Source organism: Carcharhinus amblyrhynchos, chromosome 11, assembly GCF_965287045.1.
Source record: "Carcharhinus amblyrhynchos chromosome 11, sCarAmb.v2.hapA, whole genome shotgun sequence".
NCBI classification, from domain to species: Eukaryota; Metazoa; Chordata; class Chondrichthyes; order Carcharhiniformes; family Carcharhinidae; genus Carcharhinus; species Carcharhinus amblyrhynchos.
Window position 1 is genome coordinate 21,294,384 of NC_137334.1, and position 19,109 is coordinate 21,313,492.

General features: G+C 45.3%; 1 protein-coding gene across 1 annotated transcript; it reads left to right on the plus strand.

Annotated features, from left to right (window-relative positions):
- Window positions 1-425: 425 nt before the first annotated feature.
- LOC145349671 (pancreas transcription factor 1 subunit alpha) lies at window positions 426-9,955 on the plus strand. Its single transcript, XM_080198198.1, has 2 exons — window positions 426-993; window positions 9,918-9,955. Exons 1-2 carry the CDS (start codon window positions 426-428, stop codon window positions 9,953-9,955), a joined length of 606 nt encoding a protein of 201 aa, XP_080054324.1.
- Window positions 9,956-19,109: the final 9,154 nt, after the last annotated feature.

Here is a 19,109-nt window from a genome sequence, read left to right on the forward strand (position 1 = left end):
ATTCTTCCCCCTGTCTGCATCATCATGTGTTCCTGACAGTTTGCCCTGTTATAGTCTTAATTAATGCTCAACACACTCTGCACAAGCCCCGCCGTTGAAATGTCCAATTGTGATCCACGCAAGGCTGGAGGGCTGCAAACACTTGGTGCCATCTGTAAAGTACCAGGGCTTGAGGAGGAGTCCAGACTTCTGGGGAAGGAGAGGGTGGGGGGCGTTACCTGTCGCTGACAGGGGAATTGTGAGTGTGAGTGAGTGGATTGAATAAACCCAATTCACTGTCTTGATTTGAACTCAGAAACCAAAGACATAAGTCAAAGCAATTGAGTCCTTTGAGATGAGCTGAGGAACTGGGCATTGCAACGGCCAGCTATTCAACCCAGGGAGCCATCACTCTCTTCAAAGTGTGCATCTCTCCCCCTGAGGCAATGGAGGAAGGTCTTTTCGACTTTGAACAGGATGCAGGGGGAGAGTTGGCTTTCTGGGGTCAGTTTGACCCCCCCTATCAGCTGCAGAGCCAGTTGGAGGGTATGAATTTTGACTGTCCACCTGTCAGTGCTCAGCTCTCCCCCTGGGCTTCCTACCCCTGCCAGCCTGCCTTCCCCGAGGCGCAGTTCTCCCTGCTGGACCTGGACCTTCAGTCTTTGCAGGGTGCTGGAGAGGTCAACCCCTGCCCCGAGGAGCCCCTTCCTGGGAAAGGACGCCAGCGGCGGCTGCTGCCCTCGCACCCCTACAGGGCGCAGAGATACGCCGCCAACATCCGCGAGAGGAAACGGATGCTCAGCATTAACTCTGCCTTCGATCAGCTCAGGTGTCACGTCCCCACCTTCCCGTACGAGAAACGCCTGTCCAAGATCGACACCCTCCGGCTGGCCATCGCCTACATCGCCCTGCTCCGGGAGATCCTGCTCTCCGGCTCCGAGCCCAAAGCTTACCTGGAGCAGTGCATGAAAAGCGGCTATCAGAACAAGAGCGATGCCATCTGGAACACCAGCGGTGAGTTGGATTTGAAATTAGATCATAGAATCCCTCCAGTGCAGAAGGACATTTGGCCCATCGAGTCTGTACTGGCCACAATCCCACCCAGGCCCTATCCCCATAACCCCAGGCAGTTACCCTAGCTAGTCCTCTTGACATTAAGGGGCAAGTTAGCATGGCTAATCCACCTAACCAGCATGCCTTTGGACACTAGGGACAATTTAGCATGGCTAATCCACCTAACTAGGATGTCTTTGGACACTAGGGGCAATTTAGTATGGCTAATCCACCTAACTAGGATATCTTTGGACACTGGGGGCAATTTACCATGGCTAATCCACCTAGCCAAGCATGTCTTTGGACACTAGGGGCAATTTAGCATGACCAATCCACCTAATCTGTACATCTTTGAACACTAAGGGGCAACTTAATATGGCCAATCTACCTAACCCCCACATCTTTGATTTGCTTTGATTTGCTTTGATTTATTATTGTCACATGTATTAACATACAGTGAAAAGTATTGTTTCTTGCACAATATACAGCCAAAGCATACCATTCATCAAGAAGGAAAGGAGAGAGTGCAGAATGTTGTATTACAGTCATAGCTAGGGTGTAGAGAAAGATCAACTTAATGCAAGGTAGGTTCATTCAAAAGTCTGACAGCAGCAGGAAAGAAGCTGTTCTTGAATCTGTTGGTACGTGATCGCAGACTTTTGTATCTTTTTCCCGATGGAAGAAGGTGGAAGACAGAATGTCCGAGGTGCGTACGGTCCTTAATTATGCTGGCTGCTTTACTGAGGCAGCAGGAAGTGTAGACAGAGTCAATGGATGGGAGGCTGGTTTGCATGATGGATTGGGCTACATTCACAATCTTTTGTAGTTTTTTGCGGTCTTTGGCAGAGCAGGAGCCATACCAAGCTGTGATACAACCAGAAAGATTGCTTTCTATGGTGCATCTGTAAAAGTTGGTGTGGTTCATGGCCAATCCACATGCCCATCTTTGAACACTAAGGGGCAATTTAGCATGGCCAATCCACCTAACCTGCACATCTTTGAACACTAAGGGGCAATTTAGCATGGCCAATCCCCCTGACCTACACATCTTTGAACACTAAGGGGCAATTTAGCATGGCCAATCCACCTAACCTGCACATCTTTGAACACGAAGGGGCAATTTAGCATGGCCAATCCCCCTGACCTACACATTTTTCAGACTGTGGGAGGAAACCGGAGCACCCGGAGGAAAGCCAGACAGACACAGGGAGAACATGCACACTCAGCACAGACAGTGACCCAAGCTGGGAATTGAACCCAGGTCCTCGGTGAGCTGAGGCAGTGGTGCTAACCGCTGTGCCACCATACTGCTCACTAACAGATGCTGCAAATAGTCAGCAGCCAAGCAGCAACTGTGGAGGTAGACAGCTCAGGTCACTGGTCAGTTCCCAGGAAAGATCACGCTGCTGAAATATTGATATTTACAATGCCAGCACCCATTAATTAATATTGACAGATACAAAAGGGGCCAGAGGGGCAATTTCTTCACACAGAGAATGGTGAGTGTCTGGAGTGAGCTGCCAGAGGCAGTAGTAAAGGCAGGTACAATTTTGTCTTTTAAAGAGCATTTAGACAGTTACATGGGTAAAATGGGTATAGAGGGATATGGGCAAAATGTGGGCAATTGGGACTAGCTAAGTTGTTAAAATAAAAGGCAGCATGGGCAAGTTAGGCTGAAGGGTCTGTTTTCATGCTGTAAACCTCTATGACTCATGTGAAACCTAGAGGGTGGTGAATGTGTGGAATTCACTACCACAGAAAATAGTTGAGGCCAAAAAGTTGTGTGATTTGAAGAAGAAATTAGATATAGCTCTTGGGGCTAAGGGGATCAAGGGATATGGGGGAATCAGGATATTGAATTTGTGGGATTGTGTTTGGTGCAGACTCGATGGGCTGAAGGGCCTCTTTCTGCACTGTAGGGCTCTATGGTTCTATGGTTCTATGGATCAGCCATGATCATAATGAAAGGCAGAGCAGGCTCGATGGGCTGAATGGCCTTCTTCTCGTTTCTATGTTTCTATTTCTAAGGAGGATTATAATCCTGGTTAATGTAGACTGTCAAATCTCAGTGTCCTTAAACTTGGTGCAAGAAATGATGGTTCTTTGAAGCGTGGTCACTGTTGCAATGTAGGAAGTGCACACAGGATCCCACTAACAACAATCAATTTTTAATGATTTTAAAGTTTAAAGTTTATTTGTTAGTCACAAATAAGCTTACATTAACACTGCAATGAAGTTACTGTGAAAATCTCCGAGTCGCCACACTCCAGTGCCTGTTCGAGTACACTGAGAGAATTTAGCATGGCCAATGCACCTAACCAGCACATCTTCCAGACTGTGGGAGGAAACCAGAGCACCCAGAAGAAAGCCATGCAGACACAGGGAGAACATGCAAACTCCACACAGATAATGACTGAAGGTGTGAATCGAACCCTAGCACTGTGAGGCAGCAGTGCTAACCACTGTGCCACCTAATCACATCAGGGTTTCTTGTTTTAGTGCTGTTGACTGAGAAGTAGATAAGTGTTGGTTGCAAACTCCTTGCAGAGTAGATGGTACCCTGGGATCCCTTTACACCCACCCAAGAGAGGGGATAGGACATCAGTTAAATGCCTCTTCTGAAAGATAACATCTCCAACAGGGCGGCATTCCCTCCCTACTGCACTGGGACATAAGTCAAGTTCATTACACTGATATTTCCAGAGTAAAACTTGAATCTATAGTTTTCCAATTCCGAGGTCAGAAAGCCACCAACTGATGGGCACCAGTGAACCAAGAAGAGAGATTTATACAGCACCATACAGAGACACCTTCCCATATTAGCTCACAGGAGGGCATGGCAAGGTGAACAGCCATTCAAAGGAAGGGTTTTGAAGAGCAGTGGTGGAAGAAGGATTTTAGGGATCTTAAGAACGATCTTAAAAGAAGGAGGAAGATATGGCAAGTCAAAGAGGTTTAGCCTCTGAAGTCACAGCCAGCAGTGAGAGGATGTATGAGTGTATAAATGGCCAGGGATTGGAGATGACAGCGTTCTTGGATTATTGGAGATGGTTACAGACATGGAAAAGGTTGAGACCATGAAGGCATTGGAACTGAATGAGGCAAGGTTTTTCTAATTTGAATCTAAGGTAGGCAAGTGAGCACAGGGCTGATGAGTGAGTGAAACTCAATGTTGATTGGACACACGCAGTAAAGGTTTGGATTTCATGATGCTTCTAGAAGGTGGAGAATGGGAAGTTAGCCAGGAGAGAATTGGATTGGGCCAATCTGGAAGAGATTAAGAGCTTGAATTGTCATATTAATTAATTGTCAATTAACCTGTTCTGCGCTGTAATGTTCTATGTTCTATGTTCTATGAAGAGCTGGATTGATGCAGAGCTAGAAATAGCTGACATATTGATACACCAGATTTCTTGGACTTGACATGGGTTGCAATGTTACTTGAGAGGAAGCAATGGCCAAGTGGTATTATCGCTAGGCAATTAATCCAGAAACTCAGCTACTGTTCCAGGGACCCAGGTTCTGAGGCCGCAGCTGGAGTACTGTGTGCAGTTTTGGGCGCCGCACCTGCGCAAGGATATTTTGGCCCTGGAGGGAGTGCAGAGGAGGTTTACTAGGCTGATACCGGAGTTGAGGGGATTGAGCTATGAGGAGAGGCTGAATAAACTAGGCTTGTACTCGTTAGAGTTTAGAAGAATGAGGGGAGATCTCATTGAGACGTATAAGATGATGAATGGGATGGATAGGATAGAGGTGGAGAGACTCTTCCCGCTCAAAAAAGACAGTAGGACTAGGGGGCACAGCCTCAAGATAAAGGGGAGGCGGTTTAGAACGGAGTTGAGGAGGAACTTCTTCACTCAAAGGGTGGTGAATCTCTGGAATTCTCTGCCCGTTGAAGTGGTGGAGGCTGCCTCGCTAAATATTTTTAAGAAGCGGGTTGATGGGTTCTTGATAAGAGAGGGGATTAAGGGTTATGGGGAGAGGGCGGGAAAGTGGAACTGAGCCACGACAGATCAGCCATGATCTTATTGAATGGCGGGGCAGGCTCGAAGGGCTAGATGGCCTACTCCTGCTCCTATTTCTTATGTTCTTATGTTCTTAAATCGATGGCACAGTGGTTAGCACTGCTACTTCACAGCCCCAGGAACCCAGGTTTGATTCCAGCCTTGGGTAACTGTCTGTATGGAGTTTGCACATTCTCCCCGTGTCTGTGTGGGTTTCCTTTGGATGCTCTGGTTTCTCCCCATGCTCCAAAAGATGTGCAGGTTAGGTTGATTGGCCATGCTAAATTGACCCTAGTTCAGGGAGATTAACAGGGTAAATAAGTAGGGTTACAGGGATAGGACCTGGGTGGGATTGTTGATGATGTAGACTCGATGGGCTGAATAGTTTCCTTCTGCACTGTATGGATTCTAAGATTCTATGACTTATCCAATTTCCTGATGGAAGTTATTATTCAGTTTCCCCTTTCAGGCTGAATATTCTCCCCATAACACCATACAAAAAAATTAAAATATCTTCATTTTTTTACGGATTGGTTGGATTGCTTTATGTTTTCAAAATCATGAGGGCTCTCAGCAGGGTAGATAGGGAGAAACTGTTCCCATTGGCAGAAGGATTAAAATGTGAGGACATAGATTTAAGGTAATCAGCAAAAGAAACAATGAAGACACATGAAAAATCTTTTACATGCACGGAGTGGTTAGGATCTGGAATGTACTGTCTGAGAGTGTGGTGGAGACAGATTCACACAGCGAGTGGTTAGGATCTGGAATGTACTGTCTGAGAGTGTGGTGGAGACAGATTCACACAGTGAGTGGTTAGGATCTGGAATGCACTGTCTAAGAGTGTGGTGGAGACAGATTCACACAGCAAGTGGTTAGGATCTGGAATGTACTGTCTGAGAGTGTATTGGAGACAGATTCACACAGCGAGTGGTTAGGATCTAGAATGCACTGTCCGAGTGTGTGGTGGAGACAGATTCAACTGATGCTTTCTAGAGGGAGTTGGATTCTTACCTGAAAAGGAAGAAGGTGCAGGGTTGCAGGGAGAAGATGGGAGAATAGCAGGACACGGAGAGCTGGTGTAGACATAATGGGCCAAATGGTCTTCTTCTATGCCATCCCCATTCTGGGATTCTATAATCCTGCCTTCTGGTTTTTTTTTTATCAATTAGTTAAGAACTGTAGCCCTCCTAACAATGGAAGCTGTTTCTTCCCTGTCTCTATCATTACCTTTATTATTTCATTATAACCAGAAGTAAATGGATAAGAAACTGGAATTAAAAATCATCTTCATTTCATTTGACAGAAGAACTGGTACGGGCTTAGGAACAGGGAAGACTATTTAAGCTAATGAGCTTGTTGTTTGTTTTTCCTTATGCTGTCTTCTCCCGATATCTGGTGATGTTCCCAGGATAGCCCCCCTCTCAACAAGAATTCGGATTGAGGCTAGTTTTAGAATAGTTGATCTTTCCAAGTGTTGACTTTCATGGACGTGGATCTGCTTTTCCACAAGTCCAACATTCTCCCACTTCCCCAGGATCATGTGTCCAGTTCCATGCCCTGTTTCAATTCTTAGCCACACGCCCGCACTCTCTAATAATTTTGACACTGTTCCAAATTCTTCAGTAATGCCCCTTAATTCCTGTGAACAAACTGGGAAAGTCCACGGCACCAGTTTACTGTAAGAAGCCTGACTCTCAGCAGCTGGGGTTAGTCCCTGTCTGGGCATGTCCACCATATCAGCGTTCCCCATAAAGTCCAATCCAACCATTAAGAAGAATCATATTTAACAGCAGTGGCACTATTATAAATCGTAGAATTATAGAAACATGGAATCCCTACAGTACAGAAGTTCAGCCCACTGAGACTGCACCAACCACAATCCCACCCAGGCCCTATCCACATAACCCTGTACAATTACTCTGGCCAGTCCCCCTGACATTAAGGAGCATAGCTAATCAACCTAACCCACGCATCTTTGGATTGTGGGAGGAAACCGGAACACCCGGAGGAAACCCATGCAGACACGGGGAGAATGTGCAGACTCCACACATACAGTGACCCAAGCCGGGAATCGAACCCTGGCCCCTGACACTGTGAAGCAGCAGTGTTAACCACTGTGCCACTGTGCCACTCCATAGAATCATAGGATCACAGAATCATAGAATCCTTACAATGCAGAAATAGATCTTACAGCCCATCGAGTCTGCCCTGACTCAGGCTGTCTTCCTGTAACCCTGTATACTTACCACAGCTAATCCATCTAAGCTACACACCTTGGGACACTAAGACACAACTTAGCATGGCCAAACCACCTAACATGCACATCTTTGGAGGAAACTGGAAGAAACCCATGCAGACACGGGTAGAACATGCAAACTCCACACAGACAGTCACCTAAGACTGGAGTCAAATCCGGGTCCCTGGCTCTGTGAAATATGAAATATGGTTTGAATATCCATTTAGAACAGAGATAGCTAATACAAGTGAGTTATCTAACTGAACATTTCCAAATGTGCAATTCTGGTGTGAATGTTCAGCCAAAGGCAACAACTCTCAAGAAACTGCAGACACTCCAAACCTGAACATTCAGTTTTTAAGATTAGTGGAGCGAAAAATTATAGAGAGTATATACCTTCAGTATAAAATAAATCTCACTATGACAACTCTATATTATCTTCCCAGTAGACAAAGCTGAGTTTTGCACATGCAACCACACTTAAGGACATTTGAATACTTGTCCAGTGAATTCACTGGTGAATATATTCCAAGAAAACAATGGGTGGAATATGCTGTGGATAAGTGAAAGCTTGTCTACTTTGATAGGCAGAATGGAGTTGCAGAGTATTTCTTAAATGGGGAGAGGTTGGGAAGTTTAGAAGTCCAAAGGAATGTGTTCTAAGTGGATATTGACTCCAAACCATATTTCATATTTCGCAGAGCCAGAGATCCAAGTTTGATTCCAACATTGGGTGACCATCTTTGTAGAGTTTGCCCGTGTCTGCATGGGTTTCCTCCAGTTTCCTCCAAAGATTTGCAAGTTAGGTGGTTTGGCCATGCTAAGCTGTGCCTTCATGCCCAAGATGTGCAGTTTAGCCGGATTAGCCCGTGATTCCTTATTCATAAGTCACTAAAGCTAAGATGCAGATACAGCAATCAATTAGGAAGGCAAATGGCTTGTTGGCCTTTGTCACAAGAGGATTTGAGAACAGGAATCAAGATGTCCTGCTGAATTTTATAGAACATTTGTTAGGTTGCACTTGGGGTAATTCTGTACAGACATGGCCCCTTACCTAAGGAAGGATATACTTGTCATAGAGAGAGAGCAGTGAACATTTTCTGGACTGATACCTGGGACAGTGGGATTATACTTTCAGGAGATTGGGCCAATATTATTTTGAGTTTGGAAGAATGAGAGGTGATGTCATTGAAATTGACAAAATTCTTAAGGGGCCTGACAGGATTAGTAGTAAGCCGGGCTAATCCGGCTAAACTGCACAATTGGGCTAAGATGAGGAGGAATTTCTTCATTTGAAGGATGGTGAATCTTCAGAATTCTCTAGCCCAGAGGGCTATGGAAGCTCAGTCACTGAGAATGACCAAGACAGAGAGTGATAATTGCTGGAGACCAATGATACCAAAGAATATGCAGACAGTGCAGGGTGGTGGTGTTGAAATGGAAGATTAGCCATGACCTGGTTGAATGGTGGAGCAAGTTGGAAGGGCTGAATGGTCTACTTCTGCTCCTATATTCCTATACCCATTACTAAAGTCTATAAAAGAAGTTCAAAAAATTGACTGGCTGAGCAGAGAAGTATTCTGTTTTCAGAAGGAGCTACAGCCAGTCAGTTAGAAGATCAATATTGGGAGATCACCTCCTCTACTTATCATACAATTCTGCCAAAATGTTCCTTTCCCCAACTTCATAGAACCCCCTCAGTGCAGAAAGAGGCCATTCAGCCCATTGAGTCTGCACCAACTCTCCAAAAGAGTATCACACCCAGGTCCTATCCCCATAACCCTACACATTTACCATAGCTAATCCACTTAACCAGCTCATCTTTTGACTCTAGGAGATAATTTAACATGGCCAATCCACTTAACCTATATGTCTTTGGACACTAAGGAACAATTTAGAATGGCCAATCCCCCTAACCCGCATATCTTTGGATATTAAGGGGCAATTTAGCACAGCCAATCCACTGAACCTGCACATCTTTGGAGTGTGGGAGGAAACCGGAGCACCCGGAGGAACGTGCAGACTCCACACAGACAGTGACCCCAGCTGGGAATTGAACCCAGTTCCCTGGCACTGTGGGGCAGCAGCGCTAACCACTGTGCCATCGTGCTGCCCTTCCACTACACTGGGAGCGTTTGGGGTCAAAAGAGAACCCTTTGCATCGATTCAAACTGCATCATTCGATTAGCGTGGCAGTGGATGGTAAAGATGATTGGTTGGCCTGATCCAGGATACTTGGTTTCTTATGGAAGAAGACTAGTTTCCTGGCACAGTGAATGAGATTATTTTGTGTAGCCTCATACTTGTTAACAAATCAGCATAGATCGATGCCAATACATTGGGAGCGAGGTAAATCTGCCAGGATGTCTTTGTTACACTTTCTTGGATACCTTTTTATTAATATCCCAGCTGTCTGAACATTTGCCCCTGCAATCCAGAAAAAGGAGGATTCACCTCCATCCAGCAATTAGGTGCGGCTACAGTTAACCAAGTTGATTCTGTTGCTCTGGGTGAATTCAATGAATTAAATTGTTCCTTTCAAATGAGGGACTAATTACTTGGCTGGCAAAGTAAATGCTCATTGAAATGTATTTAAAGCCACCTATTTTGTCCCCCCTGCTTGTTTTTGTGTTCCCTTGCAGATCTGACAGCCCGCCTTTCCTGGATAAAGTGGGATTAGAGCTCTCGGCATCTTCCCCGGCACCCTGCCCTGAAGGCACGCCCGGGGACCAGCTGCTGCTTCCCAGGCGCGTCCCCATTCAAGACAACTCCAGCCTCCCAACAATGGACCTCGGTAAAGCTGCCCCAGCCCGCCTGCCTACAGCCAGCCTCGCTGCCCCTGCAGTCGGTTCAAATACAGCAGCTTGGAGCGAATTGCAATGTTCATTTTGCAGCACTTAAATCGAAGGCTGTCAATTTACAATTAATACTTAATTTAAGATCCAATCTTGAGTGATCTATACACTTGTAAGATTCCCCCAAATCCCTACCAGACAGGTATGTTTGGCTGTACGGAATCATCCGTGGGATCATTTGCAAATAGGTGAGGAAAAATGCTACTGAAAGACAAATCCATTATTTAAAGATACCTTAATTGTTTTTTTAATACTCTAGAAATCCCGGCCTGCACATTAAAGCAAATGTACTTTACAAATGCCCCCAGCTCACTAAATCTTGTTTATAACTGGATATTTTGTGTATTAGTTTATCCTTATACTGTTCCAGTCTCTATCGAGTGTTTCTCCCCCCTCTGTGATGTGAGTGCGTGTTATTATCTCATGTAACCTGTATATTAATTTTATCCTTAATTTTCGTTGGGCAAAGCACGCTCGTTCCCTGTCAGATTATAAATAAATATACCCGAGAGGGCAGTGTACTTGCTAAGATTGTGTGTGCATAGAATGCAGGGCCTCTTCTCTCTCTCACCCTCTCTCCCTGGTCAAATCTTATTAATGCAGTGATGCATCATTGATGCTACAACAGCAATCAGCCCGGCTCCTATTCCACCTTGCCCCGAGTGAATGTATCGAACACTATCCGTGTTAAAGCCACTTAGTTTTATTTTTAATTTTAAAAAAAAATGAAAAGCGGCCCGAAATTCTCCAAAACCGTTCGAGGTTTACGCCAAAGAAAGTAAAACTGAATTCCATTTTGATTAAAGTGTGGGGAGGCCGAGTTCTGAGCTGTGGCAAAGGTTGTGTTGTAATATATCGGGTGAAATAATTGTGTAATAAATTGTTCTATTGCTGTTGGAATTTTTTGAACAGTTTGGGGGCATATTTACGGAGTTTTTGATTCACTGGAGGGATCAATCCCAATCCTGACCAGAATCCACTGGTGGGTGACTAGGAGTTCACAGTAACTTCGTTGCAGTGTTAATGTAAAGCCTTATTTGTGACTAATAAATAAACGTTTACCTTTTAAGGGAGTGGAAATCGTTGTCTGTGTTACGGTTAGAGTTTAGCACAGCAGCTTAGCATCCTGTAGAGCTGTGAATAGTGATGGTACAGCGCCAATGTATTTCCATCGCTTGTCTGAAACAGGAATCTCTTCCATCCCTTGTGTTATTTCAAGAAGAAATTAGATATAGCTTTTGGGGCTAAAGGCATATGGACGGCACAGTGGTTAGCACTGCTGCCTCACAGCTCCAAAGTTTGATGCCGGCCTTGGGTGATTATCTGTATTGAATCCTACAGTGCAGGAGGAGGCCAATCAGCCCATCGAGACTGCATAGACCACAATTTCACCCAGGCAATTAGCCCATGCATTTGCCCTAGCTAATTCCCCTGACATTAATGGGCAATTTAGCCTGGCCAATCCACCTAACCTGCATGTCTTTGGAGTGTGGGAGGAAACCGGAGTACCCGGAGGAAACCCATTCAGACATGGGGAAAACATGTCCAAAGGTGTGCGGGTTAGGTGGATTGGCCATGCTAAAATTGCCCATTAGTGTTCTGAGATGCCTAGGTTAGAGGGATTAGTGGGTAAATATGTGGGTAGGGCCTGGGTGGGATTGTGGTCGGTGCAGACTCGATGGGCCAAATGGCCTCTTTCTGCTCTGTAGCGTTTCTATGATTTCTAACATGCAAACTCCACACAGACAGTGATCCAAATTGGGAATCAGATCTGGGTCTATGGTGCTGTGAGTCAGCAGTGCTAACCACTGTGCCACCCTGTTTGCACGTTCCCTCAGTGTCTGCATGGGTTTCCTCCGGGTGCTCTGGTTTCCTCCCGCCGTCCAAAAGATGTGTGGGTTAGGGGGATTGGCCATGCTAAATTGCCCCTTAGTGTCCAAAGATGTGCAGGTTAGGTGGATTGGTCATATTAAATTGCCTGTTAGTCTCCAAAGATGTACAGGTTAGGTGGATTGGTCATGCTAAATTGCCCCTTAGTATCCAAAGATGTGCAAGTTAGTGGGATTGGCCATGCTAAACTGCCACTTAGTATCCAAAGATGTGCAGGTTAGGTGGATTGGCCATGGTAAATTGCCCCTTAGTGTCCAAAGATGTGCAGGTTAGGTGGATTGGTCATATTAAATTGCCTGTTAGTGTCCAAAGATGTACAGGTTAGGTGGATTGGCCATGTTAAATTGCCCCATAGTGTCCAAAGATGTGTAGGTTAGGTGGATTGGCCATGCTAAATTGCCCCTTAGTATCCAAAGATTGGTCGTACTAAATTGCCCCTTAGTGTCAGGAGGATTAGTGGGCTAAATACGTGGGTGATAGGGCCTGGGTGGGATTGTTGCCCGTACAAGCTCGATGGGCCGAATGGCCTCCGTGTGCTCTGTGGGGATTCGAAGATTCGATGATATAGGGAAAGGGGGATCAGGATACTGAGTTTGATGATCAGTCATGATCATTAGGAATGGGAGAGGAGGCTCGAAGGGCCGAAAGGCCTCCTCCTGATTCTGTTCCTATGTTATCACACTCCTATGTGCTGGGAGGATTTACTAGCAGGTTTGCAGCCTGTTTGGCAGAGTTGTAAACGCACCTTCCCTGACCCTTCTATGGCGAACCCGGAGCATGTGGCAAGGAGGCTGCCCTAGCCCCAGAACTACGGAATGACCTTCCTCCACCGAGGGACCCTTCCAATCGGGACACCTCTACGGCGGATGTTTTAGCCAAAGAAACAAAATTCGGTATGTCCCTGTGTACAGGCGGAATTTCCCAGCGGATCACACAGACCATAAAACCCAACCAACTGCAGCAAGAGAGAGTAAGGATCCAATTCAAAGGGTGTCTTTGGGTCGGCAGAGTCAAGAGTGGCCGAATGGCCTCCTTTCTGTGCTGTCTCATTTCTCTGGTTCGATTTCTTCCACCTTTTTCACACTCTCTTCATTCCTGGGAGGAGCAAGTGTGTCAGTTTCCGTGTACACACAAGGTGTGCACATGTACTCGTGTACATGCCGTGTCCTCTTGTCGGGAGGATTGGATTTCCTATTCTGTTTGAAAGGTCCGGCAGCCTGGGGGGGTGAGTGCTGGTGGGGGGTGGGGGCGGGAGGGTAGACAGAAGCTGCTCACTTGTTGTTAACCTGTGTTTTCTCCACCCGCCTGCTTTAAGTTGTAACGAAAGCGCAATCATTTCGTTCAGAAATTTATTAACCCCAATCTCAATCATTCGGAAAACAGAAAGGATGCACCCCTGATGGCGAGACAGCTTTCTTTAACAATCGAGCGGAAAGCAAGGGTTATTGACAAAAAGATAAACAGCGAACGTGGTAAAATGCTGCGGAATCTGAACCAGAGTCTGCAACTCACTGAATTCAAACTGGAAACCACTTCATCACCATTCTAAATAATGAACATCGAACATTGCAATCTATCACCAACATTCACTCAGTTTCTCCTGTGCCACTGTGCGTGTGCATAAATATATGTATATGTGTGTGCCTGTGCATGGTGTGTTTGTGTATATGTGTGTGTTTGTGTATGCGTGCGTGTGTATCTGTGCATCTGTGTGTGTGTGCTTGTGCATGGCGTATTTGTGTACATGTATGTGTTTATGTATGCGTGCGTGTGTATCTGTGCATCTCTGTGTGTGCTTGTGCATGGCGTGTTTGTGTATATGTATATGTTTGTGTGCGTATCTGTGTGTATGTCTGTGTGTTCATGTATGTGTGTGTATGTGTGTGGCTGCCGTTGTGTGTGTATATGCGTATGTATGTATATCTGTGTGTAGATCTGTGTGTGTGCGTGCGGCTGCCAGTGTATGTGCGTATATCTGTGTGAGCGTGTGTGTATATGTGTATGTACGTGTGTACATCTGTGTGTATATCTGTGTGTGTGCGTGCGGCTGCCAGTGTATGTGCGTATATCTGTGTGAGCGTGTGTGTATATGTGTATGTACGTGTGTACATCTGTGTGTATATCTGTGTGTGTGCGTGTGGCTGCCTGTGTGTGTGTATATCTGTGTGAGCGTGTGTATATGTGTATGTACGTGTGTACATCTGTGTGTATATCTGTGTGTGTGCGTGTGGCTGCCTGTGTGTGTGTATATCTGTGTGAGCGTGTGTGTATATGTGTATGTACGTGTGTACATCTGTGTGTATATCTGTGTGTGTGCGTGTGGCTGCCTGTGTGTGTATATCTGTGTGAGCGTGTGTATATGTGTATGTACGTGTGTACATCTGTGTGTATATCTGTGTGTGTGCGTGTGGCTGCCTGTGTGTGTGTATATCTGTGTGAGCGTGTGTATATGTGTATGTACGTGTGTACATCTGTGTGTATATCTGTGTACGTGCATGTGGCTGCCGGTGTATGTGTGTATATCTATCTGTGTGTATATCTGTGTGTATGAGTATGTATGTATATGTGTGTGGCTGTCATATGTGTATGGATATGTCTCTTCCTATCTGCGTGTGCATGTGTTGTACTCCGTGTACTTGTTGAATAGATACCAAAGTCTTTGAGTTTGGCTTTATATGCCTCAATTACAAGTTGGGGTCTGTGTACAACTGTGTCTCTGTGCATCAGTGTAACTGTGTCCACCAGTTATATCCCATTGTGCAAGTTTTGCGAGAGTATTTGTGTCAACCTTTATACTATTTGCGTCCAAGTTTGTCTATATACCTGACTGCAGCTGTACATGTGCATGCATCTGGTGTATATTTCTGATTACAAAACGCCTGAGTATATTTGTGCATTTCCACCTAATTCTACATATCTGTGAGACTGGATAAGTGTGGCTGGGCGGGACTGACCTCGCTGAAAGTGATTGTAAAGAGGTTGACTGGATAATTCACTGCGTATCCCGTATCGAAATTACCTTATAGCTGGGGGAGAGAGCAGTCTGTCGCGGTAAATACATTAGAATTGTATTACTGGCACATGGGGTGCGCTGTTCCCTCTAAACAGTGTTGGATCGGAGGAAACTGGAACGGGAAATACTTATTCGGAGGTTTAAACAGGTGTTGAATGTAATCCATTCAACTAATAAATAAAACGTGTCTTTTAAATAGCTGGGCTTTCAAAAATCCTCAGTCCCTATTTAACCAGCACTGGCTTTAATTATCCTGTTGGAAAGTTCCAGAAGGCGCATATTTTTGCATCCATCTCTGAAGCCACTGTTTATTTCATTAGCTGCCACTTGAACTTATGCATTGGTACATCATCGAGTCATAGAGGTTTACAGCATGGAAACAGGCCCTTCGGCCCAACTTGGCCATGCCACCCTTTTTTTAAACCCCTAAAATAATCCCAATTGCCCGCATTTGGCCCCTATCCCTCTATACCCATAGCACACATGTGACTGTTTAAATGCTTTTTTAAAAGACAAAATTGTACCCGCCTCTACTACTACCTCTGTCAGCTTGTTCCACACACTCACCACCCTCTGTGTGAAAAAAATTACCCCTCTGGACCCTTTTGTATCTCTCCCCTCTCACCTTAAACGTATGACCTACATGATGTAAGGAACATTACAGGAGAAATAAGGGACACTGCTGCCTGAGATGTAATTGATTTGGGAGAGAGGGCGGAATGAATCCTTTCTTACCTGTTCAAGAGTGAATCATTGGCTGTTCTCCTCTGTCAGAGGTAGCCTGGGTGTTTGGTAAGGATGGGGCGGCAGAGATGCAGCAGTCAGTTTGAGCCTATAGACCGCACTGCATTCTCATCTCAACCACTGAGCCTCAGTATAACGCGGGGTGCTGTCGATTCCAGCTCCTCCCTGTACCCCAAACCCACCCCTGCATACACTGGAGGCTACCTCCAACCCTGGAATCCAGAGCAAATGCTGCAGGAGGAAAGAATCCGTGAAGGTGGTCTCTAGTTAACAGAGAAGGGGTGGTGAGCAGTGGAACCAAAGTGAGTATCAACAAATTGCATCACTCTGAGAAACCGAACAGAACCAGCCATAAGCACTGTCACTACTGTGGGGCAGGTGCTGGGCATCCTGTAGGGAGTGCCTTCCCTTATTTATTTGCTAGTGTCACAAGTGGGCTTACATTAACACTGCAATGAAGTTACTGTGAAAATCCCCTCGTCGTCACACTCCGACACCTGTTCGGGTACACTGAGGGAGAATTTAGCACGGCCAATGTACCCTAACCAGCACATCTTTTGCATTGTGGGAGGAAACTGGAGCACCCGGAGGAAACCCATGCAGACATGGGGAGAACATGCAAACTCCACACAGACAGTGACCCAAGCCGGGAATCGAACCCAAGAACCAAAGCCTCTACACCACTCGACACAGACACAGGCCAGGAACCAGGTGGCACAATGTCTGGATTAGTGCAGCTCCAGTAACATGCATGAAGCTCACCTCTTGATGGGCATCCCACCCACTATCTTCAGCACTCACTGCCGCCACCACCAGCACACAGTAACAGTGGTTGTGTGTCATCTGGAAGATGCACTGTAGCCAATAGCCAAGCCTCTCCTACAACACCTTAAAAACTTGTCACCTTCTGTTTCTAGAAGCGTAACAGCAGCAGCCATGTGGGGACACCCCCACCTGTAAAACTCCCTCCAAGTCAAACACCATCTCAACCTGACAACCTTCACCACATGGACTGTTTCAGAAGGTTCAGCATCATGACAGGGGTCAGACCATTGATATTGTTCTCAGCATCCTGACAGTGTATTCCAAAAGGCTCAGTTCACCAATGTGTCCCCTCTGTATGAACAACCCTCCCAGATACTCACCATCCCATTTAGAAAATCTATCACCTCTCTTTCACTGTCACTGGGTCAAAATCCTGGAGCTTCCTCCCTAACAGCTGTGTGAGTGTACCTGCACCACATAGACTGCAGCAGTTCAAGAAGGCAGCTCATCACCACCTTCTCAAGGGTAGTTAGAAATGGGCAATAAATGCTGGCCTAGCCAGTGACACCTACATCCCATGAATACATTTTTAAAAACTTTTAAAAATGTATGTGTGTGTGTGAGAGAGCGAATGTGTTTGTGTGTGTGTGTGTTTATATGTGCGAGAGAGAGTGTGTTTGCGAGTGTGAGTGTTTGTGTGTGTGAGAGAAATTGCGTGTGTGAGAGAGAGATGGTTTGTGTGTGAGAGAGAGATTGTTTGTTCATGTGTGAGAGTGTTTATATGTGCGAGAGAGATTGTTTATGTGTGTGAGAGAGATTGTTTATGTGTGTGAGAGAGATTGCGTGTGTGAGTGATAATGTTTGTATGTGTGAGAAAGATTGTGTGTGTGTGAGAGAATGTTTGTTTGTTTGTGTAAGTGAGAATGTTTGTGTGAGAGTTTGTGTGTGTGAGAGAAAGTGTTTGTATGTGTGAGATTGTGTGTGAGAGAAAGTGTTTGTGTGTGAGAGAGAGAATGTTTGTACGAGTGAGAGAGATTGTGTGTATGAGTGAGAATGATTGAGTGTGTGAGAGAGATTGTGTGTGAGAGTGTGTGTATGTGAAAGAGTGTGTGAGAGAGTTTGTGTGTGTGAGAGACTGCTTTGTGGTGTGTGAGTGCATGTGTGCGTTTGCTCATGTGTGTGTGAGAGAGAATGTTTGTGTGAGAGAGAGTTTGTGTGTGTGAGAGTGTTTGTGAGACAGAGAGTGTGTGTGTATGTGAAAGAGTGCGTGAGAGAGTTTGGGTTCATGGTGTGTGTGTGTGTTTGCTGATGTTTCTATGAGAGAGAATGTTTGTGTGTAAGAGAGGGTTGTTTGTTTGTGTGTGAGAGAGGGAGTGTGTGAGAGAGTGTGTCTGTTGGTTTGTATGTGAGAGAGAATGTTAGTATTTCCCAGAGTTAAATGTTTGCTGGTTTATGAAATGCCAGTCAGAAAATATGGAAATGATGAAAAACAGAATCTAGATTAATGCTGCATAATGATCTAAAAAGCATGGATTGGGACAGGCTGTTCTATGGCAAGGATGTGTTGGCAAGTGAGAGACCTTCAAAGAAGAAATTTTGAGAGTGCAGAGTTTGTATGTTCCTGTCAGGATTAAAGGCAAAGTGATTAAGAATAAGGAACCTTGGTTCTTGAGGGATATTGGAACTCTGATAAAGAAGATGAGAGAGATGTATGACATGTATAGGCAACAGGGAACAAATAAGATGCTTGAGGAGTATGAAAAGTGCAAGAAACTACTTAAGAAAGAAATCAAGAGGGTGAAAAGAAGACATGAGGTTGCTTTGGCAGTCAAGGTGAAGGATAAGCCTAAGAGCTTCTACAGGTATATTAAGAGCAAAAAGATTGTAAGGGATAAAATTGGTCCTCTTGAAGATCAGAGTGGTCAGTTTTGTATGGAACTAAAAGAAATGGGGGAGATATTAAATGGGTTTTTTTTCATCTGTATTTACTAAGGAAACTGGCATGGAGTCTACAGAAATAAGGCAAACAAGTAGGGAGATCATGGTGTGGAATTTGCTTTCGGAAGTTGGATCAAAAACTGATGAGACACAGGTTTCTCTGCAAACCTTCTTTATTGCACCGGAGTAGAGACCGCTAGACCATGCGCATCAAGCATGGGTTCGTGAGTCTCTGTCTGGCTTACAAACAGTTTCAGTTGTACAAGACGGGGGAGCATCCACATACTTCCGTTTGCCAATAAGGGCATAGCTGTATTGTTACATTTTGATTAGATTACTTTCAAGAACAAAAGGCCAATCAATAAGGCCCTGCCCTCCAAAGCCAGAACCACAATTATCGATTAGCAGTTTCTTTAACGTGACCATTAGTTTCGGTGAGCCTTGTCACCCTCACCTCAGGCCCTTTCCATAACCAGTTTATCCTTCAACTGATTTCTAGTTACGTGTCCCAATTTTAACCCTTTTCTCTTCTCAATCTACCTTATACACAGTCGCAGTGGAACTTATACAGATTAAAGGGGAGGAGGTGCTTGGGCAAATCAGAGGAGGTAAATCCCAGGACTGGATAG